The sequence below is a fragment of the Cetorhinus maximus genome, chromosome 9, assembly GCF_964194155.1.
Source record: "Cetorhinus maximus chromosome 9, sCetMax3.hap1.1, whole genome shotgun sequence".
In the NCBI taxonomy this organism is placed as follows: domain Eukaryota; kingdom Metazoa; phylum Chordata; class Chondrichthyes; order Lamniformes; family Cetorhinidae; genus Cetorhinus; species Cetorhinus maximus.
Window position 1 is genome coordinate 18255847 of NC_135887.1, and position 27525 is coordinate 18283371.

The following is a 27525-nucleotide window of genomic DNA, read 5'->3' on the forward strand; positions in this document are numbered from 1 at the left end:
CAGCATTGTAATGGATTTCTACTGATCAAGTTGAATTTGTTGGTTATATATTTATCCGTCCTCATTCTCTTGCTCTAAGTGTCTACATACACCACACCATTTTTTAATCAAGAAAGTAGACAGCCAGGCACCGAGATGAGATTCGGATTTGCATTGTCTCCTGTATGATGGAAGTAGGTAATTTGCCTCCTCCCATCTACTATAGGTTCTGAGCCACAAATCTGGAACTTAACATCCTGTGTTTAACCAAGTTGAATTTCCTGCAATCTGGAAGTGTGGATGGTGAGGGGTTGAGACAATACATACAAGTAGTACCATACAAATACAGATTGAAGGAACAAGTACATATAATTACTCACTTGTAAAAACACAGTGCTGTACATGATATGCAACATTTTTGAAACAATCTCCACCTCACTTAGCAGACAAGCTGATACATCACTCACCATGTACATGGGGGACCCACAAAGAGTGGCAGCCATCATATTACTCTGTAAATACCGGGCAAATCCAAAGTCAGCTGCGAGGGAATAGCAAAGAAATGCTTTCAATAATTTGATTGAAATATCTGACTAAAGAAAACACACCTAAGGAAATGTGTTTAATTATATAGCTTCTCATCATGTCGAAAAATTTCAAAGCTCTTCCTAAAAGTGAATCACTGTGAATTACAGTGAATTACTATGTAGTCATATATAGGAGTCATTTTGTACACAGGAAAGACAAAAGCAGTGTGAATAGTAATGAGGAAAATACTAAAGCAGCAGGGAATACTGTAAAGGTTCTTACTGTGTCTCAGTAGTAACTGAAGCAAAGCACCATCATAAAGGTGTAAATTAAAAAAACATAGCTGCAGTGTAATGAAACCTTCTCAGTAACAGCAGAGGGCCAGATTCAAGAAACTGGAATGAAACAACAAATCTACGTATAAGATGGAAGGTTAAAACTTAATTGGAGAATGGTTGTAACATGTCTCGGCAATTGACTCAGAAAGGGCACTTTCCACATCAGTTCAGTTCATCGTATTTACTTAGCACATGAAAAAAGGATAAGGTATATGATCAAAAATACACAAAATGCATATTAATGAAAGAACTTTGTAATTGTTTTTAAACCAGACAGCATCAACAAAATTGTACCTTTAAGGATAATTAATCAAACCTATTCAGGAATTAACTAGCTCTTTAAGAAACCAGTCACTTGTTCCTGGACAATGCCAATACAGTCAGCCAGATAAAAGACAAATTTTGAAAATCTGAATCTAAAATAATGAAAATACACAACAAACCCAACTGCGTAAACTCTTCGGTCCTGATGTTGTTTTAAGATCTGTGTGACCTGCAACTTGTGTTTAATTTGAAATCCTGGAATTACATTGGAGTATTTATTTTAGTTTATGCAGTATGAACTGAATTATTCTGTTTACCACATAATTGCAATAAACCAAGTATGACACTGGCTGCTGGTTAATGAGTGTGATGCCTCTGTTTATATCCCAAGCACAGTCATGCTTGCCTGTCAGCAAAGTTGTAAATAATCTGTACCAGGAATTACTCGGCCCAGATAGGAATTCTTGGAACAGCGGCGAAGAGCAGTGGGAAACCAGGGGATTGGGAAGCCTACAAAGACCAACAGAGGACAACTAAAAAAGAAATAAGGAGGGAGAAGATTAAATATGAGGGTAAACTAGCCAGTAATATAAAAGAAGATTGCAAGAGTTTTTTTTAGATATATAAAGGGTAAGAGAGAGGCAAAAGTGGACATTGGGCTGCTGGAAAATGACACTGGAGAAGTAGTAGTGGGGAACAAAGAAATGGCGGAGGAACTGAATAGGTACTTTGCGTCAGTCTTCACAGTGGAAGACACGAGTGACATCCCCAAAGTTCAAGAGAGTCGGGGGGCAGTATGGTGGCCATTACCAAGGAGAAGGTGCTAGGAAAACTGAAAGGTCTGAAGGTGGATAAATCATCTGGACCAGATGGATTACACCCCAGAGTTCTGAAGGAGATAGCTGAAGAGATAGTGGAGGCATTTAGTGGTGATCTTTCAGGAATCACTGGAGTCAGGGAGGGTCCCAGAGGACTGGAAAATCGCTAATGTAACCCCCGTGTTTAAGAAGGGAGTGAGGCAAAAGACGGGAAGTTACAGGCCGATTAGCCTGACCTCGGTCGTTGGCAAGATTTTAGAGTCCATTATTAAGGATGAGATTTCAGAATACTTGGAAGTGCATGGTAAAATCGGGCAAAGTCAGCATGGTTTCATCAAGGGGAGGTCATGCTTGACAAATTTGTTAGAATTCTTTGAGGTAACGAGCAGGTTAGACAAAGGAGAGCTAATGGATGTTTATCTACTTGGACTTCCAGAAGGCCTTTGACAAGGTGCCACACAGGAGGCTGCCCAGTAAGATAAGAGCCCATGGTGTTTGAGGCTTGGTTCTAGCATGGATAGAAGATTGGCTGTCTGGCAGGAGGCAGAGAGTGGGGATAAGGGGGTCCTTCTCAGGATGGCGGCCGGTGACTAGTGGAGTTCCGCAGGAGTCAGTGTTGGGACTACAACTTTTCACTTTATACATTAATGATCTAGATGAAGGAACTGAAGGCATCCTGGCTAAGTTTGCACAAAGTTTGCATACAAAGATAGGTGGAGGGACAGGTAGTATTGAGGAGGCGGGGAGGCTGCAGAAGGATTTGGACAGGTTAGGAGAATGGGCATAGAAGTGGCAGTGGAATACAACGTGGGGAAGTGTGAGATCATGCACTTTGGTAGGAAGAATAGAGGCATAGACTATTTTCTAAATGGGGAGAGAATTCAGAAATCTGGAGTGCAAAGGGACTTGGGAGTCCTAGTCCAGGATTCTCTTAAGGTTAACTTGCAGGTTGACGCGGTAGTTAGGAAGGCAAATGCAATGTTGGCATTTATCTCAAGAGGACTAGAATATAAAAGCAGGGATGTGCTGCTGGGGCTTGAAAGGCTCTGGTCAGACCACATTTAGAATATTGTGAGCAATTTTGGACCCCGTATCTCAGGAAGGATGTGCTGGCCCTGGAGAGGGTCCAGAGGAGGTTCACGAGAATGATCCCAGGAATGAAAGGCTTAACATATGAGGAACGTTTGAGGACTCTGGGCCTATACTCAATGGAGTTTAGAAGGATGAGGGGGGGATCTGATTGAAACTTACAGAATACTGAAAGGCTTGGATAGAATGGACGTGGGGAAGATGTTTCCATTAGTAGGAGAGACTAGGACCAGAGGGCACAGCCTCAGAGTAAAGGGAAGACCTTTTAGAACAAAGATGAGGAGAAACTTCTTTAGCCAGAGAGTGGTGAATCTATGGAATTCATTGCCAGAGAAGGCTGTGGAGGCCAGGTCATTGAGTGTATTTAAGACCGAGATAGATAGGTTCTTGATTGGTAAGGGGATCAAAGGTTGCGGGAAGAAGGTGGGTGAATGGGGTTGAGAAACTTATCAGCCATGATTGCATGGCGGAGCAGACTCGATGGGCCGATTGGCCTAATTTCTGCTCCTATGTCTTATGGTCTAACTTCCCAGGAGAATGTGTGGTGCAGTAGTAAATAAAAGTCTTGTGCCAAGTTTCTCAGAGAGCTGTTCTAGATTAAACCCATTATGCCACATGAATTACCGACTGCCAAATCAGATGTCAAGTTGTCATGTGAGAATCTGGACAGTTGTTGGAAAGTTGTTAAACTATCATAGCCAAGCACTTCTGCTGTCACCAGACACCCACACACTTTCCAGCAAGAGTCACTGGATACCAATCATGAGTGGGATTCCTGCCTATTTTCCCTTTTACATAGGCCAGGAGCAGTGAGGCAAACTGAAGCAATCAGCTGTTGCTGGTGCCCACTTCCTTTCGTAGAAATTCAAAGTAGGGAAGTGCTTCAAGATGTTTGAGACATGTTGTAAGATACTATTTAATCCTGTCCTCTGACTCAGCATCAAAAGTAAATTGAACACAAGACTTTGAGCCAGTATAACACTGGACTCTGATTTTTCCGAAGTCCTGGGAGAGTCCACACAATGGCAAGTGATCCATTTTTGACCCTCGAATCTAGCAATTCTAGCCATAAAACTCAGGCAACTCCATTCAGCTTAAGCTATTAATTCTTATTTGTTCCTTTGCCCCATCAGATGGTTGAGCAAGAGCTGTTCCCTCGCTGGAAATACCACAATCTGGTAGAATCAGCAGTTTGAGATGGATGCAGATTAATGGGAACATTTGTGGCAGGACAGTACAATCTCCAACTTTTCAAAAGGAGGGGGGGGGGTCAATGCAATCTCTATGTAATGCTCTGCACAAGAATTACTTTACTAAAGAGAACAACAATCTTAGCTCTACCTATTTTGACACGTATGCCATTCATATTCGATTTTTTACGGCTGACATAAGACAGTAGAATATTCTGTGGTTTCAAATCCCGATGGATTATTCCTTTGTTGTGAAGGATTCGCATGGCAGCTGCGATCTGCTGGAGAAAGACTCTAATGGTGTCTTCGCTAAGGGTCCCTTTGACTGTTCAAAATAAAAAAAAAGTTATTTTAAAATCTGGGGCATAATGTTCTTACAAAATCTTCTGATATCAGAGGCTATATGACTGAATGCTATTTCTACAAGTGTAAGCAGTTAACTAGATCTTTGAAACCAACTAAAAAGAACCAATCTCAAAGTAAAAGTTGCAAATGTAGGAAAACTGAAATTAAAATAGGCAATGCTGGAAACACTCAGGTCAGTCTGAATCTATACAAAGATCAGTGTTAATGCTTTGGGTGCATTGTCACACAATGGATTTGATGAAGGTTCCACTATCAGAAACGTTAATTTCTCCATTCGCTTCATAAATGCTGCCTGCCCTGCTCAATGTTTCCAGCTTTTCACTGACAATGTTGCATCCTGCTCATTTGCAACAAGAAATGCACTTCATGCAGGGCAACACCAAGGAGGTCCGTTTACCCTTCTGCAAGGAACATTTGGGCAGATCCAAACATCAAAACACTCCTGACAATCAATATAATTGCAAAGTTATGGAAAGAACATCTTTACTTCTCTGAAATTAGACTTCCACATGAAAAACTTCTTTGACCCCCACAACACAATTGCAACATTTTGATTATGCACCATCCTGAATGACAAGACGTTCAGTTCCAATATTGATGCAAGGTAATCAAATCAATTTCTGATTTAAAGCACAAGATCAGTTATAAAGAGCAAGATACATCCAGTGAAGACAATATGTTATTTTCCAGCTAAAGGTTTGAAGAAGTGGGAAGTCATGCATTAATTATCCTGTGGCTTAATTTCAGCTTTAAGCATTCCACTGTTGTGGCATTTTCTAAGTACCAGTTTTTCCAATACTCCGACTGCAACCTAGAATTCAATCCATTGAAATCCAAATGGGCTTTCTCAAAATGTTTTGGGTCATTAAGATTATACATCAGCACAATAATTACTGTTAAACAATTATAATACAAATATTTTCAGAGTATTCAACTTTTCCTCAATCCCCTTAATTTCATGAAATTTCTGCACTGGCTGTTTTGCTGCAGATTCAGTTTAATCTACAGTAGCAGAGATCATACCCTGAACTGCCAACTCTGTAATAAAGTGGAGTAAATATTAATTATGCAGCATGAACAATAATGCAAAACTGAACAAATACTTTCTGTTCTGCAAATATAGCTAGACACTTGAAACATTAGAATCCAACAATGCGTGTGCTTTAAATTGCAGCTGATCAATGCAATGGTGTACAACTGACTCCAACTTGAATTGTTCCAACATAAGCAGCTCTGCTCACTTTAAGCTGCGCTGAATCCTGTTACCAGTAGCAAGACAGGGAGAACAGAATATGTTTCAAACAAACTTAAAGTGCAATACAGATGGGAAAGGCATATGTGAACCGAAAATGACAGAATTTCAAAGTTACTGATATCCTGCGGTTTCAAATTTTCAATTTACAACTCCAAAGTCTCATTATACAAGCAGATGTATTTAAGTAGGGAAGTGCTGAATTTGACCCCTTTCATACTGATGAGGTCAGCAGTTACTTGTGCATCAGAGTCTTGAATACTAATCCTTTGAACAATATCCAATTCTAAGAGCTAAAGCTCGCATCAGTTGTAATAAAGAACATTTTAACTTACCTTGCAGATAATCTGCCAGGTCACCTCCATTGCAGTACTATGAAGTGGAAGGAAAAAATATCAGCACAATATGTTCAAGCTTAAAATTAAAATACCAAGTATATTGGACAGTGTCCCTCGTTAAAGGAAATAATTTTTTTGTGCATCATCTCCCAAATCTACCCAAGAAAATAAAATGAGCATAATTACAGACTACCCATTTACTTCACTGATCACATTTACCCAGAAACTGTCTCAAAGCTCTGCATGTGATGTAGTCTCTAAATATTCAGCATGCTGCATCCCTGTCCTTTGGTCTGAAGAATAGACAGCATAGTTGTGTGGCAAAAATGAGTATAATTCATGAAAGATATGAATGATGCAAGGTAATGGACCAAAGGTGAAGGTAGAACAAAGCTATACTTCCAGCTTACCCTGACAAATGTAATGATGTTGGGTGGCAGTATTTGAATATCTTTAGTTCAGCAAATAGTTAAAGCATAAAAATGCAATTCCAAATAGAAAGCACTGCCGAACGTAGATTAAGTATCAGTGCAATTAAATATTACAACTGTACAAATACCGAGGGCCAAAAACATGTAACGGTTCTGCATATCTGGAAACCGACTGCAATTTGTAACAGATTACTCGGATAATAAAATAAAAGCAAGATTAAGATATCCAAAAAAAAACTTAAAGTTAGCAGTTTATAGCAACTCTGCACAAACTAGTCAGTTAATTAACTTTCACCTGGCACTTCCCTAAGCTCAGGCAGTAAGATTGCCCAAATGAAGACGTCAGCAGTCACGGAGGAGTGAGAACAGCTTAAAGGTTTAGAAAATGTCTTTAAAATCTTTTTGCATTGACCAATGTTCATTTTAAAATTTAGTTGTTGTGCATGGTTCCTTTAAAAATTTTTGTGTAACCTTGTACACATTTTTTTAAATCACACAATGATACTCATCAGGCTGTGCCACTTAGTGGGAAAATTGTTGACCATGCCAATTAAAACAAATCTGATCTTGGAAATTATGAAAAGTCATACTTGAGTAAAACATGAGATCTACAACTAAGTGCCAAGATAACCATCCCTGATTTATTGCATGATGTTCTTGGTCGTTTCTGCTTATTTAAAATGGATCGGTATATTTCTTAGTCACTACAGAAATAAGGTGTTTGAGCCTGCATACCAATATGAATCTCTCTATTTTCTCCCCCCCAGCAAAACCATCTGCAGTCAGACGAGCAAGCAGGTGAGTTGCTCCCAGACCTCTGCCAATATTACTGAATCAGGCAATGGCAACACAGTGATTCCCCTCCTCTGACTCCTGTACCTGCTGCCAGGAGGTACTTGCAATGCAGTGGAGGTCAACAACTCAGCAACATGGATGGAAATGATTCCCGTTTCTCCCTCTGCTCAGTCAATACAATGTGGTTCTCATATATACCACAACAACAAAGGCACATCATTTTAGAACCACCAACGTCAACAACTATTGGTCAACCAGCTGGCTAATCCTTAAAACCCTTAATCGGATGGTTATAATCTTAGATGACAAAATTGGATAACCAGAACAAAGTTGCCAAACATATCCAAGTGGATAACTCATATCCATTCAGCATATTGATTGCTGAGGTTGTAGTTATAAGCTTCATCAATTACAAAAGAGCTCTAACTGTAACTGTAAAAACATGAATACTCCATCACGCTGTATGCTATACCGTCATACAGAATGAACAATATCTGAATAAATAAAAGTATAATTTAAGCTTACCTCCATCACTAAGTGGACAGAGTTTGGAGTCTCCTGGAATGGAAAAAAATGAATTCGATTATGCACTTCAATTAGAGACTTTTTAAAAAAATAAGAAATCATATCGGAAGGGAAGAAAAATACTGACTTGCCAAGCAGCATGGTGCTTGGGAATGCATACTACAGAAAGGCAGCTTACTTCAGTTGAGAAAGTATTTCAGATATGGTGAAAGTTGTGTATTTCTTATGCCAATTCTATAAGCACTTTTAAGGAATTAAGTTTTAGCGTCAGCAATAATGTCAGAACATCTCATGGCATCTGTTTATAGTTCGACTCGTCCTTGCACATTTATGTTTATTACTTTTGGTGTGGCAGGCTGCTGAAAGTGCAAGTTAATAATCTCTCCACCTGTATGTCCTAGCCTCACCATTTGGCCCTGAATGCGTTACTGCTTATTTCCCACTCCTTTAATTCCATCATCAGAGGCCAATCTTTGTCAGTCTGCTCACTGGAATTCTCTCCCAAAACTACTTCACCTCCTGCCTTCAAAACTCTTCTAAAAATCAATTTCCTCTACTCTGTCTTTGTTCTCTTCCTTCCCTTGCTCAGTGTCCATCTGAGGTTGTCAAGTGTTCCAACAGTTTATATGAGAATTGCCATGTGACTGCCATTGCTTTCACAGAACTCAGTCAAAAGTGTCAATATAAACTGTAGAGAACTATGATCACCTAATCCTCAAAAATGAATGGCAGAATCTGAAGATAAAAATAAAATACTTTAGCTAAAATGTTCTTTTTAGATATATAAAATATTTTCAACAGCATTTGCAAAACCAAACTTCTAAAGTATGGTTATCCATTTATTTTCCCCCACTAGCAACTATTCAAATCTTGCCACTTTGGCCAATACATTTTCCTTTAGTCAATAAATAAATGCAGACTTCAGTGATATCCAGTCTCAGAAATAGTCAAAACTCAGGGCTGTCCCAAGGAGTGGTGAAATGCAAGTTGATGTGCCCCATGATACCCCAACTTCAACCATGTCACTTGTCACTAGGGTGGGCACCAAAACAGGAACGAGAAAAGAGGCAAAACTATGCAATTGCCCTGCCCTAGCTGCTGCTCAACAAATCTTGCTTCTGGACAAAGATAAAATGGTGCAATAGACAATGTGGAATAGTTTAATATTAAAGCATCTCAAATATTTAGCCAGAACAACTGTCATCTGGACAGTCTGAATCCTTGCATTTTCTCCTCTGTCTTCAGATTGGGCCAAGGATAGGGAAAGTTTGCTTTTCCTAAAACAAACTCATTTAAAACTCAAGTGCTCAAATTTGTATTACGTTCATGGTACATAACTTGTTGTAAAATTAAGTGCTACTAAATTTGCTGTGAAACTTGGTCATATTTACCTTTTTGCACAGCAAGAGCACATTCTTTTCAGATCACAAGCATTAATGGCTTGCAGTAGAGCCTTACACTGAAAACTGGGCGAAGTACCAACAGCAGCAGCTGGCAACCAACTATAAATATCACTCCCAGCAGCATGCATGCACGTGATTAGTCAGATGGCAGATTGTGCCAAGCTCTTCCAAATATTGAAACAGAATCCATTCATAGCAATTACCTACATGCAGTACATCTACATTATTCATTTGTATATTTATTTAACTTTTTCAAGTGTGTCATCAATTTAAATTCCCATTCACACAATCCCTAATGGATGTGTAAGAAACAACAATAAAATACCTGAACCAATGCTTCTTGAACAAAATTACAACAAATAAACCAAAACAGATGCTGGGTTTATTGAAATACATGAAGACAAATCAATATACTGAAAACAGTAACAAAAAATAAAGTTTGCAAAGTCCAAGAGATATTAAGCCAGCTTCAGTTAGGCACAGAAGAATTCCATAAAAATGGAGTTCAATGGAGGGGAGAGGGAAATTCTGCCAGATGCCAATCATTGCAGGTCAGAAGTCCCTCAGGAAAGCAGCCTTGATCCAACATCCTCAGCTATTTCATCAATGACCTTCCCGCCATCATAAGTTCAGGAATGGGGCTGTTTGCTGACAATTCCAGTATTCAGTTTCATTCGTAACTGCTCCAAAGTACAGCAACCTACTGCAGGACCTTGCCAACATCCAAACTGCAGCTGACAAGTAGTAGGTAACAATTGTGTCACTCAGGTGCCAGGTTATAGCCATAGGAACACAGGATCATCTGAAGCAAGAGGAATGGCAATCAACTTTCCCCAAACTTCAATGGAATCACCACTGAGAAATCCTCAACCATCAAAATCTTGGGGTTTGCCAGTGACCAGGAGTTTAAAATAGACCAGTCTAATGCTGTGGCGACAGTAGAGTAGGGAAGAAACTGGGTCATCAGTGACGAGTAGTTTAACGCCTGACACCTCAAAACTATTTTGTCTAGAACTCTCATCAGGAATGTGATGCAATACTCACCATTTGCCTGATGGGTGCAGCTGCAAAAGTAAGTCAATTCTGCTCAGGGCTAAGCAGTTCACCTGACTGGCTACCTGCCACTGGACTCAATATCCACCCTCCTCAATTAATAGCACACCGTGGTTGCAGTACATACAATTTTTAGGATGCATTGCACCAACTTACCAAGGTTACTTTAAGAGCACCTCCCTTACAACCTCAACCACTGAAAAGGACAAAAACAGGAAGGTGGGAGGAACATCATGAAGCTTCCCTCAATCACACAGCATCCTGACTTAGATATATGCAGCCATCCTTTCACAGGTGCTGGCTCAATAACTTGAAATTCCTTACCTATTTTCGTTGTGGAAACAGGGAATGCAGCATTTCGTGGAGAATGCCGACCAACACCGTCTCAATAACATACAATAAAGAATAAATTCAGCCTTGCTAGCTTTGCCCACAATCCTGAATTTTAAAATGTTATGAGAACTTTCAGTATTCCCACCATCACCAAGGCTCCTTATTTCCAACACTGACCACCTCCACATGTATTGAAACCATCTTCCACCAACTACTGAAACTTGTGTTCATAATCTCTGGGCTTCATTCTAACATTAATCTGGTTAGCCTTCCTTCATGCTTTAAACCGTGCCTGCTTTTATGTTTATCCTCCAGGACCTTTCATAGGCTCTCTCTTCCTCAAATTTGAAATTCTCATCCATGTATTCTTTCACAACCTCACTCTGTCCTAACTTCGTACTAGACTCCACTAGACATACTCCCCTGCACTCTTTGGTCTTCTGGCTCTGTAATGATATCAATCTGGTGATCTCTGTCCAGGGAGGAGATCTTAAATTATGGGCAGTCAACCTGCTCCTAAGCTTCTGCTAAAACCCACAAGTCAGCTGCCAGATGGACTGTAAATTACAATCTAGGATAATTAATCCACATTTTGCCTTCTTCTCACCTTCTACCACCTCCCCAACAGGTTGACTGAGATATACAGTAAACTGTGTGTTATCCAGCGCTACTAACTGGAATTCACTACTGACTGGAATTTCAGGTGTTCCCCTAGCACAACTCATCACCTTGCCAACCGGAAGCAATTACAAAGTTATCTGGAACCCGTACCTTTGTTATTTTATGCTTTCATTTATGTTTTAATGCACTGTTGAAGTTAGAGGTAAAAACGATACTGTTCTTTCTTTACTCCTGAATACTTGCATATTAGCTCATACTACAAGTATTGTGTTGTATTCCATTGATAAATGGAACCCTCCGTTTACCAGCATTTTTGATTAACTGTCACCAACCATTCCCCTTGCACGCCAGATAATGAAGATTTTACTGTATTATGGCCATGAGGATGAGCTTATAGTACCACTATTTGGAACTAAATCAGGCTGAAGAACGATACTACTGAATCACCACTGTGTCGTCCACGCAAGGTTTTCATGTGCATCAACTGTATAACATTTAATCAACAGCTCTATGGAAATATTTTCTCAGATTAATAAACATATTTTCAATGTCACACGACACAAACATTAGAGCAATATCATCCAACTACGCCTGAGTCAACTGGTTTCCTGTTTATCCTTCAATTCTGTTGGTGGATATTTTTCCTCTCTCTCTGAAAGCACTAACCGCGGATGTACATTTCCAAAGATGCCAGCTCCCTTCTTACCTCTCACAACTAGCCACGCTTATTGAGAGAGTTTAGAAAGGCTATTGGCAAAATATTCCAACTGGGGCAGAGAATGACAGTGAAAGTCACATTCTCCACATTGAGCACTGACCATAGCTGGCTTCACTCCTATATAACACAGGAGTACAGGAATTTATTTTCTTAGCATTCTACTTTCAATGGAGGCTGCTTGATTCTTACACACTGTTTACAAACAAAAGGCTTGCATTTATATATAGCACTTTTCACGATCACTGCCAGGTGTCTCAACGTGCTTTGTAGCCAACCAGGTACTTTTGAAATGTAGACAGTAATGTAATGTAGGGAACGCAACAGGTAATTTGCACACAGCAGGTTCCCATAAGTAGCAGTGTGAATCACATAATCTGTTTTTTTGTGACATTGATGGAGGGATAAATATTGGCCAGGGTACCGGGGATAACTCCCTGACTCTTCTTTGAATAGTGCCAAGGGATCTTTTACATCCACCTGGCAGGCCAGATGGGGTCTTTGTTTAATGTGTCATCCAACAGTCAGCATTCCTTCAGTACTTCACTGGTGTGCCAGAGCCTTGATTTTTTGTGCTCAGGACCTGGAGTGGGATTTAAACCCGGAGAGTGCTACAAACTGTGCTATGTCTGATAATTAAATAGTCGAAAACATAAATCGAATCCCATGGGTGGAGGAAATCTCATATTTGCTACTGAAAAAGCTATAATTAACCTGTAAACTATGTTAGGATCAAGACTTATCGGAAGAAGTGCCCTTAGCACAAAATAATTCATGTGGAATTAGGAACTATGAAATGGAGATGTGGAAATGTGAACTATAAAGAGGGCAAGCCAGCACCATTGCTGAATAATATACATAAACAAGGTGGTGCATTAGAACGTTCAGATGTGAATTATTCATCTGGCTTAGCTCTGGGTTATAAGCAGCTTTTATTCCATATTTAGCCTGTACGGGTGGGCTGTGTAGTGCAGTCCACTTGGTGGCTTTTGTTTTTGTAGCAATGCTTTTATTTCTGCCAGATGTGCCAGCAGTCTTGCAGTACTTTTCCATTCTATATCACCTAACTGATCATGAACATATCACTCCATTTTACCTTCCATCCTCAGAGTGCAAATAGCTCAATTACAAGTGTAACATATCTTGTGAAAACCTCCAGGTTCAGGCTTAATATCATGCAGGTAGTGAGTAGCATCTTTTCTCATTTACTTTTTGACAGTCAGAACTTCTGTCTGTGGCAATATGGTGAATTAAATGGAGCAAAAATAACATTTGCAAACTACAGGTTGAAATGTAAATTTTCACAGCATTTGGAATCATAAAAAAACAAACGATGTGTTGAAAAAGTGTCCTTGAACACAAAATAGTTCAGAAGCATGTGATTTAAGTTGTTTACATCTGGCAGATTCAAGCCAGTTGCTTGTTTTAGTTTATATATTGCTCTGCTGTTACATACATCTTCCAAGAAAAACACATTAGTCTCTCCTGTTAAGAAATGTACAGCAAAGCAATGCAGAAGTAGAGTGATGAAATAGGTCTTCTGGAACACTGCTAGGACTTAGAAAATATATTTACTACCTAAAGATTGACGAGCCTGGGTTTCAGGGATCTTTTATAATTACTCAGTGATGAACAGTTTGTATCAAAGCACTTGCCTTTTAGTGAACTTTATACCCATGGTAGGGCGTGACACCATCTACTTCCTCAGCACAGTTAGCAGTTACAAACTATTTATTTCTTAGGTGTAAAGTGGTCTATAACATGAAGCAAAACTTTAACCATAGCTTCATATGCAGGGAGCTCACAATTTGGCGGTATTGTCACTGGACTAGTAATCCAGAGACTGGGGTTCGAATCCCGCCATGGCAGATGGAGAAATTTGAATTCAATAAAAAATCTGAAATTAAAGGTTGATTGATGACCATCTAACAATGACTGTGAAACCTTTGTCGATTATCGTAAAAACAATCAACAAGATGGCAGATGCAGATTTCCTTCCCTAAAAGACATTAGTCTTTACCTGCAGCGGTTCAAGAAGGCAGCTCACCACCACCTACTCAAGGGCAACCAGGGATAGGCAATAACTGCTGGCACAGCCAGTGAAGCCCACATCCTGTCAAAGAATTTTTTAAAAACCTGGTCTGGCCTACATGTGGCTCCAGGCCCACAGCTCTTAAATCACAGAATCACACGGTGCAGAAGAGGCCCTTCGAGTCTGCACCGACATGTGATAAACACCTGACCTACCTAATCCCATTTACCAGCACTTGGCCTATAGCCTTGAATGTTATGATGTGCCAAGTGCTCATCCAGTTATTTTTCAAAGGATGTGAGGCAACCCGCCTCCACCACCCTCCCAGGCAGTGCGTTCCAGGCTGTCACCACCCTCTGGGTAAAAAAGTTTTTCCTCACATCCCCCTTAAACCTCCTGTCCCTCATCTTGAACTTGTGTCCCCTCGTGGCTGACCCTTAAACTAAGGGGAACAGCTGCTTCCTATCCACCCTGTGCATGCCCCTCATAATCTTCTACACCTCGATCAGGTCGCCCCTCAGTCTTCTCTGCTCCAACGAAAACAACCCAAGTCTATCCAGCCTCTCTTCATAACTTAAATGTTTCATCCCAGGCCACATCCTGGTGAATCTCCTCTGCACCCCCTCCAGTACAATGGCCTGTGACATGGCTTAGCAAGCCACCCAGTTCTCAAGGGCAGTTAGGGATGGGCAATAAATGCTGGCCTAGCCAGCGATGCCCCCATTCCATGAATGAATAAAAATACTATACAGAAAAACAAAAGGACTGTATGTAACCAGGGGAGGCAGTGGCGTAGTGGTATTGTTGGACTAGTAATCCAGAGACCCAGGGTAATACTCTCGGGACCTGGGTTTGAATCGCGCCATGGCAGATGATGGAAACTGAATTCGATAAAAATCTGGAATTAAAAGTATAATGATGACCATGAAACCATTGTTGGTTGTTGTAAAAATCCATCTGGTTCACTGCTGTCCTATAGAGAAGGAAATCTGTTGTCCTTACCTGGTCTGGCCTACATGTGATTCCAGACCCAAAGCAATGTGGTTGACTCTTAAATGCCCTCTGAACAAAGGCAATTAGGGATAGGCAATAAATGCTGGCCTAGCCAGCGACTCCCACATCTCATGAATGAATGAAAAAAAATGTGGTCTGGCCCAAAATTATAACTGCTAATAATAGCTTCACAGTTGTATGATTCTCATAAAATGTTCATTTTAAAAAGGACCAAAGAACCACTTTATGAACCATAGAGAAGTGCTAGGTAACAATTTGAAAAAAAAGAGTTTTTGCAAATGATTGTCAAGCAAACTTAAACATATACAGCGTTGTGTTCAGTTAATTCACTTGCATGTACAACCTAGCCTCAGTTTTCCGAGTTTACCAAGCAAGACTGTGTTTTGCATCTGATCAAAGTTTTCTTCTATGTCTATTGAATACATCACTCGCGTTTCCTTCTTTGACAAGCTCTCTTTTGTATAATAGCTGTGGTATGTTGTGTAAAGCTCCCTTCAACTGCCTTAGGCTACACATGGACTAATCTTCTACTGATAATTTGCTGCTATTCCCTATGTTATTTATCTGTTAATGTTATAAATGAAAGGCCCAATAATGAGACTTTCCAGTCACATTGTGCCCACTCAGAGGTCAAATGATAAATGCTGGCCAGTGAGACTTCTAGAGTGTGACCAACAATTGGAAAATTTACATTATGAATGGCCAGAGAGATTGCTTGAAAAGGACACTCCGTATTTAAAAAAAAATAAAACAGGAAACAATAACCATCTAACCTGATCAAACACAAGGTCATGACTGCCACTGTATGACGCACGACAACTATAGTATTCCTCTATAATTACGCAAATAACTAAGGTAGGTCAACATTACATATTTTGAATTCATACAATCAATATTAGAACATTAGTCTGTCACTGCATAAAAAGCAAAAGGGCCCATTTGAACTCTGAGTCAACTGGACATGCATGCAATGTATTTTGAGTTCTGAAGAAACGTTATTGACCTGAAACATTAACTCTGTTTCTCGCTCCACAGATGCTGCCAGACATGCTGAGTATTTCCAGCATTTTCTGTTTATACTATATTGCAAAGTAGTTGTGGGTATATTTCCATTTGTTCTTGCAATATTACTTGGAATTTGCATGGCATCCAACTTCCTTTGCTGTTTAGCTACAACCTGACCCTATTCTACTACCATGTTGTTATCTCAAGGGCATAGAGGACTTGTGCCTGGGGTTCATTACTTCTTGTTGGAAGATTGAAAGATCAATGAAATGAGGGTTTACTTTTAAAAAATTTTGCTCCATCTGTGACTGTCCAGCTGAAGCTTGGCACCCAAGAGAAACCCAATCTCAGTTTATAATTTGATGCATCAGGATAAAATGAGTAGATCCTCTTGAAATACTTTTGCAAGCTTTAACTAACCAGACTTTGCAAAGGTAGGGATCAATCTAAGGCAATGTGCATGTGAAAGAAGAAAACATACAAAACTGCTGCCAGAACATTTTGTTCCTGCCCATTAGTTAAGGTGCAGCTAGAGGTCGAGATGCAACCTTACCATTGCTAGTCTATCTGACCACATGACTGATTACTGCACAAAGCTCAAGTTTGTAAACATTAAGTGAACAGCATCACGGTTGGGAACGTTTAGACACAATTAATAGACAGCCTCATACAGCAACAAGGACCTTCACTGCCACTTTGTCACAGCTTCATGCCAAAGAAAGCACCATAGCTACTGCAGTACAATTATAGCAAGTTTTTCTTAATTTTTCTTATTAATGCAAAGACAAAATCAATTCAGTTTAATGATAAGTACTGCAAAGAGTTCATTTTATACTATAACTCAGTCGAAATTTCACCATGGCAATTTAAAGAGAAGTAAAACTCATTAAGCAAAAAAAAAAGAAAAAAAAAACTTTTTGGAAGTTTTTCCCTCAATCATTCGCATTTGGAAATCTCTAAGAAAAGCTGATAGATCTCGATGGATGGTGGCGGGGTGGGCACAAATGCCCTTTTTGGAAATTCCTCAACCTTATGCAACTGTCTCTGAACATCAAAACTCTTTGAATTGACTTCAGTGGAGAACAAAAGATTCTGCATACAAATCATAAAGAATTACTTTGAAAGCTACAATCACATTATTAATTTAAACATTAAAAGCAATCTGCACCATTTCCAATCCCTGCGAATACTCCGAATGCCAGCGAAAATGGGGTTCAGAGAGTCCCACAGAACCAGAGCCGGATGACAACATTACCTTCAATCAGCAGGCATTTTCACAACACTTCTTTCAGTTATAAACAAGATCCCTTAAGTTGTAACAGTTGGCACATCATTTTCTGCGCCCACTTCAGGTTTACAGTTCAAACTCCCTTAAACATTCCTTCTGTTTCAAATTACATCTTGTAATTCAGCAATCCATATAATATCCACATCTTTTTCTATTGCCAAACTGCCACACTGAAATAAGCAATAAATGTAGTAAAGCACACAGAAAGGATATTTGCTTGTTTAAACATTATCTTGTTAATATTCCAATCCAGTGCTCTTAAACTATAAATAACATCAAACCTGCAGTCATCAAGAAAATAGTTCCTTGCTGACACGGAATGTTCTTTTTATTTGATCATTAGCCTTGAAGAAAGCAACTTCAATATCAGAACTTCATATCTACAGGGATTAAAGCTGCCAATTTAAAGCCCAAATCCTTTGTTTTACTTTGAAGCACTAAAAACAAAAAAATATTCAGGAAAATACATTCTTTGTGGAGGGAAAAGAGAATGATTGAAGAATGCCAGAGTAATTTTCTTATTAAAAATTGCATGCTTTATAGCATTGAGAAAAATGGTGAAACATGTACTTTCAGCACAACACCCTCAGTGACTGCAACCGTGGTACTTTAATCCAACTCATCCACTGTGTCTTCCGCATGCATAATATTGGGAAGACTGAAACCTTTGCTTTTAGCTCAAACAACAAGCTCCTTAAGATTGCCACCAACTCCATTTCTTTCCCTGGCCACTGTATCAGGCTATATTGGGCTGTTCACAACCTGGGTACCATGTCAAGTCAGAAACTGAACTTCCAACCCCACATTCTCCCCATCACAAATTCACTTTTGTACCATTGTCCATATCCATCTTTATCTTAGCCCACATTCCAATAAAACCCCTCATAAATGATGTTACCAAACTAGGTTAATCCATTGCTCTCTGACTGGTTTTCTTTACTGCACAAACTTCAGCTCTTCCAAAACTCTCCTGCACATATTACATCCCATGCCATGTCCTGCTTGTCCATCAGACCTGGCCTCATTGATCTACATTAGCTCCGAGTAAACCCAGCCCCTTGTCCACATGCCTCAAACTTCAACATTTTTATCCTTGTGTTTAAATCTCTCCATAGCTTTACCAATCCCCATCTTCAACCTCATCCAGCCCTACACCTCACCCTCTGATCACTGGCTCAGTGTCCGATTGTTTGTCCCCTCATGCCACTCTGATTGCCTTAGGATGCTTTTATGTTAACAGTGCTATATATAGATGATGTTTGTGGTGCTGTTCCAAAACATAAATAGCCACTAACAAACATGTTTATTCTTTTACAATCCTACCTGCATTATTTTAAACCTATCCTTAAAAATCCTACAGCCACCTACAAGATATGGCAAAATCCTGGTTAAAATAGAGCTCTGCAACAATTTACCAAATAAAAAAGCCTATAAAAATTTATATAGCTTGTAGAATGAAATTGAGTTACTGCCTACAGAATTTGGAACTATGATTGGCAAGTGGCTGTTTAAACCAGTAACTGTTGATTCAATTACCTGAATAATTCACTGGAATGATTGCCCAACTATCTGTTGGCACTATAGACAGGACGAGAATAATGCACATTCCTGGTCATATCTTGAGAATACAATGTACATGTATAAAATTCTTTTACAGCAGATTTCAACACTGAATGAAACTGATAAGCAAGTCATCTCTATTGTTTGAATTGTGTACATTCTACTCTGGTAGTATTTAAATCTTAATTTAGAGTTTGAATTTGACTAAAACTTACAATGAGGACAGTAATTAAGTTACAGATCTAACAACAAACATGCTTGTAAAGAACACTATGTCCTTTCAGTAATTGTTTCATTATTAAAAATAAAATCCATTCACTGATAAAGCAAAGTCTAAGTCCGAGAGCTGTCATTTTTATTCTCCAAGAGGCCATGATGATTGATAAAGGTTACTAATAAACAAACTGTGACAAGACAAACAACACTGTAAGGTTGCTTAATTTGAGAGATTCCAGAGGACTGGAAAGTGGCCAAGTAACACCACTGTTTAAAAAGAAGTCACTGAAAAAAATAACGAACGTTAGTTGCAGAGAAAATTAAGTTTAACAGCTGGTAAGGCAATGACTCACAAAAGGAAGATTTGCTTTTTTTTAACCAGAAGTTTCTGACAAAGTCCTGCATGCATGATTAATAACAAGGTCAGAAAATAGGGAGAAGATCAGGAGAGTAGAGCTTTGACATAAAACAGTATATGTATCCATAATGGAGGGATTCTGAAACCTGAAAGAAGTAAAGGCAGGGTTACTCAGGGATTAATTTTGTGACTGGATTTTTCTGATGTGATTGTAAACGTAATTTCCAAGTTTGCAGAGGATACTAACATAAAAGCAACTGAAGAGCATAAATATAACTATGCTCAGGGTTCAATCTTTTACGTCAGCAGCTCCTAAATTGTGGGTTGCTACCCCAATCGGGGTCACAGGAACAGAGATTGGAGTTGTGAGCAACCCCTCCTTCAAGACTATGCCCTATACCAGCACCGAGGCCCAGGCAGCAGCCGGCGTTGCCCTTGTCCTGCTCATCTCTCGGTCTCTCCCTTCAGGCCACGTCAAGTCTCGAAGCTCAACCCTGGCCCTGGGCCCAATGCCGATGCCTCCACGGCTGAGCTGTGGCTTTGTCTGAGCCCAAGCCTGTCACCCTGGCACCACGGAATGACCTGGGCTCCAGTAAAAGCCACCTCAAGACCTTCAACCTGTGCTCTTCACTGTTTCCTATCCAAGGTCTATGAGCTGGAGCAGCTCAGATAAGTAATGAACTGACAAGTACATAAAATAATACCAATTTTTAACGTACTTTGAAAACATGGTTTTATTATTTATATGATGTGTTGATCTGCAGTATGCAAACTTTAATAATTATATACTGAATGTTACTATGCTGCTTTATTGTTTTTGTTGGCATCTGGGATCACATTAATTTTCAAGTGTTAAAATGGAGTCATATTGAAAAATAGTTTGGGAACTATAGTGCTGCTCTAGGTAATAAACAATAGGTGCAATGTAATTGGATAAATACAAAATGGTTGGTACCAGAGAAAGGAATCAAAAAGAGACAGTATTATACAAAGGAGAATTTGTACTTTATCAAGTTTATCAGAAGCATCCCAAACAGCTTCACATGGGAGGAATTTTATTGTGCAATTATATTACAGAGGTCAGTACAGCAGTAATTTTGCATACAGCAACATGGCGCTACCGACAGTCGTCAATTAAGCTAATTTTTTTAGTGGTGTTAAGGGAGAAATGCCAGATTGGCAAGAAAACCCAAGAGAACTTCCTGCTTTTCTTCAAAGGTACAACTTTAATATCCACCTTGAACCACCTGATTAAGCAGATGACTGAGATCAAATGGTCTTTCCTAAAAAAAACTTATACTGCATGTGAAAAGCTAAAAGTACCGTTGGAAAACATTTCAGGCAAGCTCAATTCTTCAATACTCAGAAGTAAAGCCCCATCACAATGGCTACTGGGACATTAATTTTCATTAAAGTAAATTAAGTAAACTGTGGCAATCAATTCACAGTCACATAATATAAAGCAGTAATTAGATGGCAGTCACATGTAAATGACTATTACGACTTTTTTTTAATGGGGCCTGAAAATAAATATCCATTTGTGATCTACAATCCCACGATGTGACAGCTTTAACAGAAAGCACTAGCTCTCCTGAAAGGGCCATAATTTTTGTGCAAGGCTTGGGCCACATCACCACACCATGAATACATTCTATTCTATATGCTCACCATTCATCTGGTTTAGCTTTGGCTGACATGCCGTCACCTTAGAAAGCTTACAAGAAATTTACATCCTGCACACCTATCTGAACAAAAGTGACACCCAAGATAAGGAGGACTGAAGCGAGGGTCACATCCTGAAATTTAATCAAAACAGGCTCCAACTCACAAATATGCAAATGATCCTAAAGTGGGAGAGAGTGCAAACACCATTCTTCATTGTGTTGGAATGATGCTCCTATTTTTGATAACAGGCTGAATGATAGTTAAACCAATGAACACAAAATCTAATACAGATATGTCCATTTAGGCTTGAACCCTATTTCTGGTAGCAGTTTAGTTTGATAACGACTAGAAACAGGTCAATAAAATTGATAATGATCAGGATAGTTCGGGGAGCTGGGCTAAAAATGCCATATATTACAATGTAGACAGTTTTTTAATATTCATTTATGGGATGTGGGTGTCGCTGGCTAGGCCAGCATTTATTGCCCATCCCAAATTGCCCTTGACAAGGTGGTGGTGAGCTGAATTCTTGAACCGCTGCAATCCATGTGGTGTAGGTACACCCACAGTGCTGCTAGGGAGAGAGTTCCAGGATTTTGACACAGCGACAGTGAAGGAACGGCAATATATTTCCAAGTCAGAATGGTGAGTGGCTTGGAGGTGTGGTGTTCCCATGTGCCTGCTGCCCTTGGCCTGCTAGATGGTAGTGATCATGGGTTTGGAAGGTGCTGTCTAAGGAGGCTTGGTGAATTTCTGCAGTGCATCTTGTAGATGGCACACACTGCTGCCACTGTGTGTCGATGGTGGAGGGAGTGAATGTTTGTGGATGGGGTTCCAATCAAGCGGGCTGCTTGATGCAAAATCAGAAGATGGTTAAACAGTAATAACTAGTGACAATATAAGCTAAATGGAATTGTGTTGCAGCCTAAGAAAAAGAGATAGATTCAGACTGCTGATTGATATATCTGATGAAGCTTTGAGCGGTGCATATCAACATTAGAGAACTAATATGAACTTGATAGCCAGATGAATAGAGCACCAATCTCAAGAACTGATTTCAAGTTTATGCAATGGTGTACTGGTCTGGTCATACTACAGTGCTGTGTACAATTTGGGTGACTGCATCATGAGAAATTAATCCAGGCAATGGACAGCACACAGCAAAGGACAACTAAATTGTTAGCAGATATTGGATACCTGAGTTACAAGGAGAGGCTGTTGAAGCTGGGAATTTATTTTTCAACTGAAGAGGAAAAGGCTTATGTCTGTTTCCATTGAAGTATTCAAGATTCTAAAGGATTTCATATGGCTGAATCCAAGCTGTATTCTAAAAGTTGTTTTTCAAAAGCAGGTGCTATTTTTGGGTAAAGAGCCCTGTTGCATAGTGTTACGAAAGTATAATAATCTTCATAATGTTTTTGTGATTTATTGCAAAAGTAGGTTAATAGTGGGGTTTGGATAGTTTGTGTGTGTATGTGGGATTTAACTGAATTTGAGACAGCTGGTTTGCAGGTTTGGAAGTATCAAAAGAAGTTCGGTAGAGATGGGTTTGAAATGCTAAATATGTAAACCATGGCTGAAGTCTTAGAATGTAAGGTGTGAGGAGAATTTGCATATTTAGATAACTCGGTGCAGTTTGGATTTCAAAGAGATAGTATGATGTTTACGACTAGCCAGATAAGCTAGGCCATGCAGTGTTTATTTTTCCCAAAGGTTGCTGACAATATTAGCACCATGAAAAGTTTTATATTATGGGAAAGTACATTTTCAAAGACATATGGGACAATGGAATTAACAGATTAAAAGAGAGAAAACATATATAAGGGAGAATGAAAGGCTATGTTGGGAGAGGCCCTGTGACATCTAGCAGAAGCTTGCGAAACAGCCTCAGAAAAGCCTCCAGCCATGTCTGCATAAGTCTGCTGCATCTAGCCTTAAAGGTGGGAACTGTGCTGGCCTGTCTTTCTAACGCTAAAATCTATTTTGGACTGTTGCCTTACAAGGGGGTGTATTTGGGAGTCAGATTAGGTAGGAATTTTAGTATTTACTACAGTATTAAGTAACTGGAATCTTAGGTATGTCTTTGGAATCTTTTCTTTTGTTAATAAATATTTTAATTTAAAACTCTAAAGGTCTTAGTGGACTCATTACTTCTGATTTCAGTGCTCAGTCTTCTCGTAATAAATACAAATTGAAAAACCATTGTGACCCATGGAACCAAGTATCCCTCATGGAAATATACTGTATATATCAAAAGCGTGTAATGCCCTCTTAGAATTAAACTAAACTGATTAGCATTGAAAAGCAAAACTAAAACTGTGACTGGTATCAACTGGAACTCAGACTTCACCAAAGTGTAAAATTCTGACTGGGATGGACAGACTGGATGCAGGGATGATGCTTCCTCTGGCTGGGGCGTCTAGAACAAGGGATCACAGTCTCAGGGTAGACCATTTAAGACTGAGATGGGGAGAAATGTCTTCACTCAAAGGGTGGAATTCTCAACCACAGAAGGCTGTGGAGGCCAAGTCACTGAATATATTTAAGGAGGAAATAGATTTCTAGACTCTAAAGGCATCAAGGGATATGGGGAGAGAACAGGAGTGTGGCATTGAGATAGAGGATCAGCCATGATCATATTGAATGGGGGAGGAGGGTCGAAGGGTTGAATGACCTACTCCTGCTCCTATTATCTATGTTTCTGTGTAACTGGGAAATTACAACAACAACATCAGTCTTAGTTCTGATGAAAGATTATCGACCTGAAACCGTGACTATTCCTCTCTTCGCAGATGCTGCCTGGTCTACGGTGTTTTCAGCATTTTCGGTTTTTAGGTAATTGCTGCTCCTTGCCCAAAACAGTGGTTTTCAAACTTCAAAGGGTTCCTGAGCATATAGTAATGCACTCCGAGGGACCCCTGAGCTAATTTCCAAAGCCAGTGTCAGAGGAAAACAATCATGGCAAAACTTATTTATATATTTGAATACAAAAGTAACATTCTGGTAACGTAACAAATATAAAGTCTGACAAATTTAGTAACCTCCTGAAACCCCTTCACAGACTTCTCCAGGACCCGGTTTGAAAAGCTGTGTGCCAAAACACACAAAAATTGGTGATATCACGAACCCACAACTTTTCAGATTCTTTTATTGACATTTGCACTCAGAACTCTGCAGAAATTGGATGGTCTTCGCCTGCCAAGATGACCTGCTTGCCATGTCAATGCAAAACAATCAATATTTCTCAAAAATGTTAGAAAACAGAGTTCCTTTCTTATATTTCAGAAAGCACTTATAATTATATTTTTTGTTTAAAGTCAGCCAGGATGTGCAAATGTAATAAAACAAAACTGAAAAATAAAAAAAGGCAGTTCCTTGGACAAAATGCACAAAGAAAATGATTTAAAACCAACTCTGATCATACCTGAAACGTGAGCTTGTTGAATGAAACAAATTCACCTGTATTACTGATGGCAATATATTTGAAAAACACTACAAAAATAAACTGGCAGCAACATACACATATAGTATACCGACCCTGCTGCTGCACGCAAATAAAAAGCCCAAGAAACTCAGAATATCTGTAACGCCAAAACATTTATGAATTGAATTTAATTTTGCAAATTGGAGGAAACAGACTATTTTGTTATATGACTGTTCAATTGAGCAACATCAGTGGCTCAAATTCATGAGCTGAAGTGTTACTCTGCACATAAACAAAATCTTAGAAAAAAATTATGGAAGTAAAAAGGTCCTCCATAACAGCCCTTTTTACCAAAAGAAGTATGCAAGATGAGTAATAAATCCTGCAGCTTTCTCCTCTTTGTCTGATTAAGATAACATGGAGAGGGTGTGACAACAAATCAAGGATCCAGGCAGCTGCAGTTTCCAACAACAAGTCTTTAATTGACATCAGCATCCACTTTCGACCACTACCCTACCTGGGGACCTGAGCAGTGGCTTTAAAAGAACAGGTTAGCAACCAAACATTACAACACTCCAAATCCTAGACTACCAACAAGATCTGCCTACATGTGTTAAAAATTGTTCTACATCCAGTGCATGCCCATTACACTTCAAATAAAATCAAAAAGTACATTAGTAAAAGTAAACACTTTCAGTCATTTGCTTTTTAAAATTTTTTTAAAACCTGGTCTCTCCAATGCTTGGCAGCTTTGTTTCAACAATCTACACAACTTTTTCCCAATAACTGGTCTCTGGTTGACTTCAGCATATATACTGAAAACATTCTCCCATACACAGAGCCTGAGCTCTAAAAGGGGATAGCCCAAGCTAGACACAGCTCCACTTCAGCTAAACAGCATAAAACCATGCTCCAGACCCACAGACTACCCATGATCAATGTCACAGAGGTTAAACTAAGATTCAATTTAAAAAACTGAATCCCCTCAATTAGGTTACTGCATTGGAATAATTCCACAGTGTCCATTATTTTCTATTTCACATGCAGCATGATAAGTTTCTTTCCTCAACATCCTCCTCTTGGGAAAAAAATACAAGGCTGTCATTTAATCAGTCATCTTCCAGCATGAACTGCGGGGCACAGAAGCTTGTAAAAACCAAGCTGAAGCACAGGTTAGTGGATCAACTACATAAAAAGCTTTCGAAAGTTTTGTTTTCTTCCCACACTGTCAGATTAGCATTTTGGAATGCATTTATGTCAGAGCCTGAGAACCAAGCAAGCATGGAGTAATGTCGAAATTCCTGCCTTCTGAAAAAAACACAACAGCGATTTTGCTCTGGCAACCAGCATGAACTTTGATTTTTGCAAACACATTGGTCGATTTATTTTAACAGGTGAACCAAAGAAAGAAGAAAAAAAAACTCTTCTGTAATTTTCCAAATACACTTAAAAACGTTGTTTCCAGCTATCCAGCTAAAAGGTTAATGTAATTATGTTTTACTTAATTCCCTTCAGATCCTGACTACTTACGCCTGTTGTCAAGGCAAGACTCCTCCGCAGCCAATTTTATACCTTGTATAGCTGCTCAACAGCAGGTACTCTTCTGGCCCATTTGTAAACATCTCTGTCTGTTGTCAGATGCAGCACTCTGCTGTGAAAAACTTCATCCAACAACCCAGTGGGAAACTGCAGTTATTGGCATCAAGGAGTTGGCAACTGCATACATAAAACCAAAATGTATGCATAAATATGGCAACTATCTTTCGTCACTGAATTGAAAAAGGATAAAAAAAAAGCACGAAATACAATACTGACAGGCATTGTTCAGATTCACCCTTCGGTTTAACAGAACTTGCCAGTGTTCAATGAATGATTCTCTGCTGCTGTTCTCATGCTAGCAGCCACAATTCACCATCTCCTGCAATGTGGCTGTCAGCCAAGTTTAGCACTTCACAACACTAACCCTGTGAACCCCTAGCTCGGGTAGCCTCTTTGCGCACCACTGTTCTTTCTGAGTTTTCAAGGTTAATTGCACTCCTGGATCAGTATTTGCATACAGCAACAACTGTAACAGCTGATCATAGGTTGCTGCATTCAAAGTTGGGAACATTCAAGATAGACAAAAAAGAAGTTTCAAACAAACTGCCCATCTAGAGTACTGTGAGGCAGCCTTCAATCCCTCTTTCATCATACACTAACAGGGGCAATTCAAACCATGTCTCTCCACACAATCAGTGCTTACAAAATAAACTTAAGTTATTAACTCAAAATCTATTTGCCATTACTTTAATGTGCAGTTTTACAATTTAAAATCGTAAAGTCATGTTTCTTATACTAAAAACACATCAAAATGAATAATGCCAAACAATTATATCAGAAGCACATTAAATTAGCTGATAGTCCATAATACTAATCTAATTGCTACCTAGAACACCACATCCTCCCAACTTCTAATTATATTCCATCTTTCTTAATGAAATACATTTTAAAACGTTGCAAAAATATCAGCCCAACCCTGTGGGTGCTTTTGCTGTATAGGATTGTTCACATGGGTGTGGTTGGAATATATAAGGATCTAGCCAGATTAAATTAATGTCTAGTTTCTTTTTAAAAATAAAAATAAGCAAGCCACAGGTCACTGGGCAAACATTTCTGACACTAGTGGTCCTATATAGCATCAGCAGACATCATATTCAGCACAAACTGCCTGCCACTTGGCTAATTATGCCAAGTGCTGTGAAAAATGAAAATATCATGTTGATGCAGTAGCAAGTGTTTTTTGAGGCTACAGTTAAACATAGAAACTAGGAGCAGGAGTAGGCCATTTGGCCCTTCGAGCCTGCTCCGCCATTCATTATGATCATGGCTGATCATCCAACTCAATAGCCTGCTCCCGCTTTCTCCCCATACCCTTTGATCCCTTTC

The 27525-nt window shown here is 39.4% G+C and overlaps 1 protein-coding gene across 5 annotated transcripts in view; it reads right to left on the minus strand.

Moving 5' to 3' along the window:
- The window catches only part of ulk2 (unc-51 like autophagy activating kinase 2), a 115509-nt gene that overhangs the window by 51004 nt on the left and 36980 nt on the right, over positions 1–27525 (minus strand). For 4 of the 5 annotated variants that reach the window (XM_078548189.1, XM_078548187.1, XM_078548184.1 and 1 more), the window contains exons 4-7: positions 7914–7946; positions 6160–6196; positions 4358–4531; positions 447–520 (exon numbers count right to left, since the gene is read on the minus strand). In XM_078548189.1, the coding sequence (XP_078404315.1) occupies positions 447–520; positions 4358–4531; positions 6160–6196; positions 7914–7919 (291 nt within the window). In that variant the 5' untranslated portion in view covers positions 7920–7946. The remainder of the gene's footprint in view (positions 1–446; positions 521–4357; positions 4532–6159; positions 6197–7913; positions 7947–27525) is intronic. The other variant, XM_078548188.1, reaches the window with a different exon arrangement.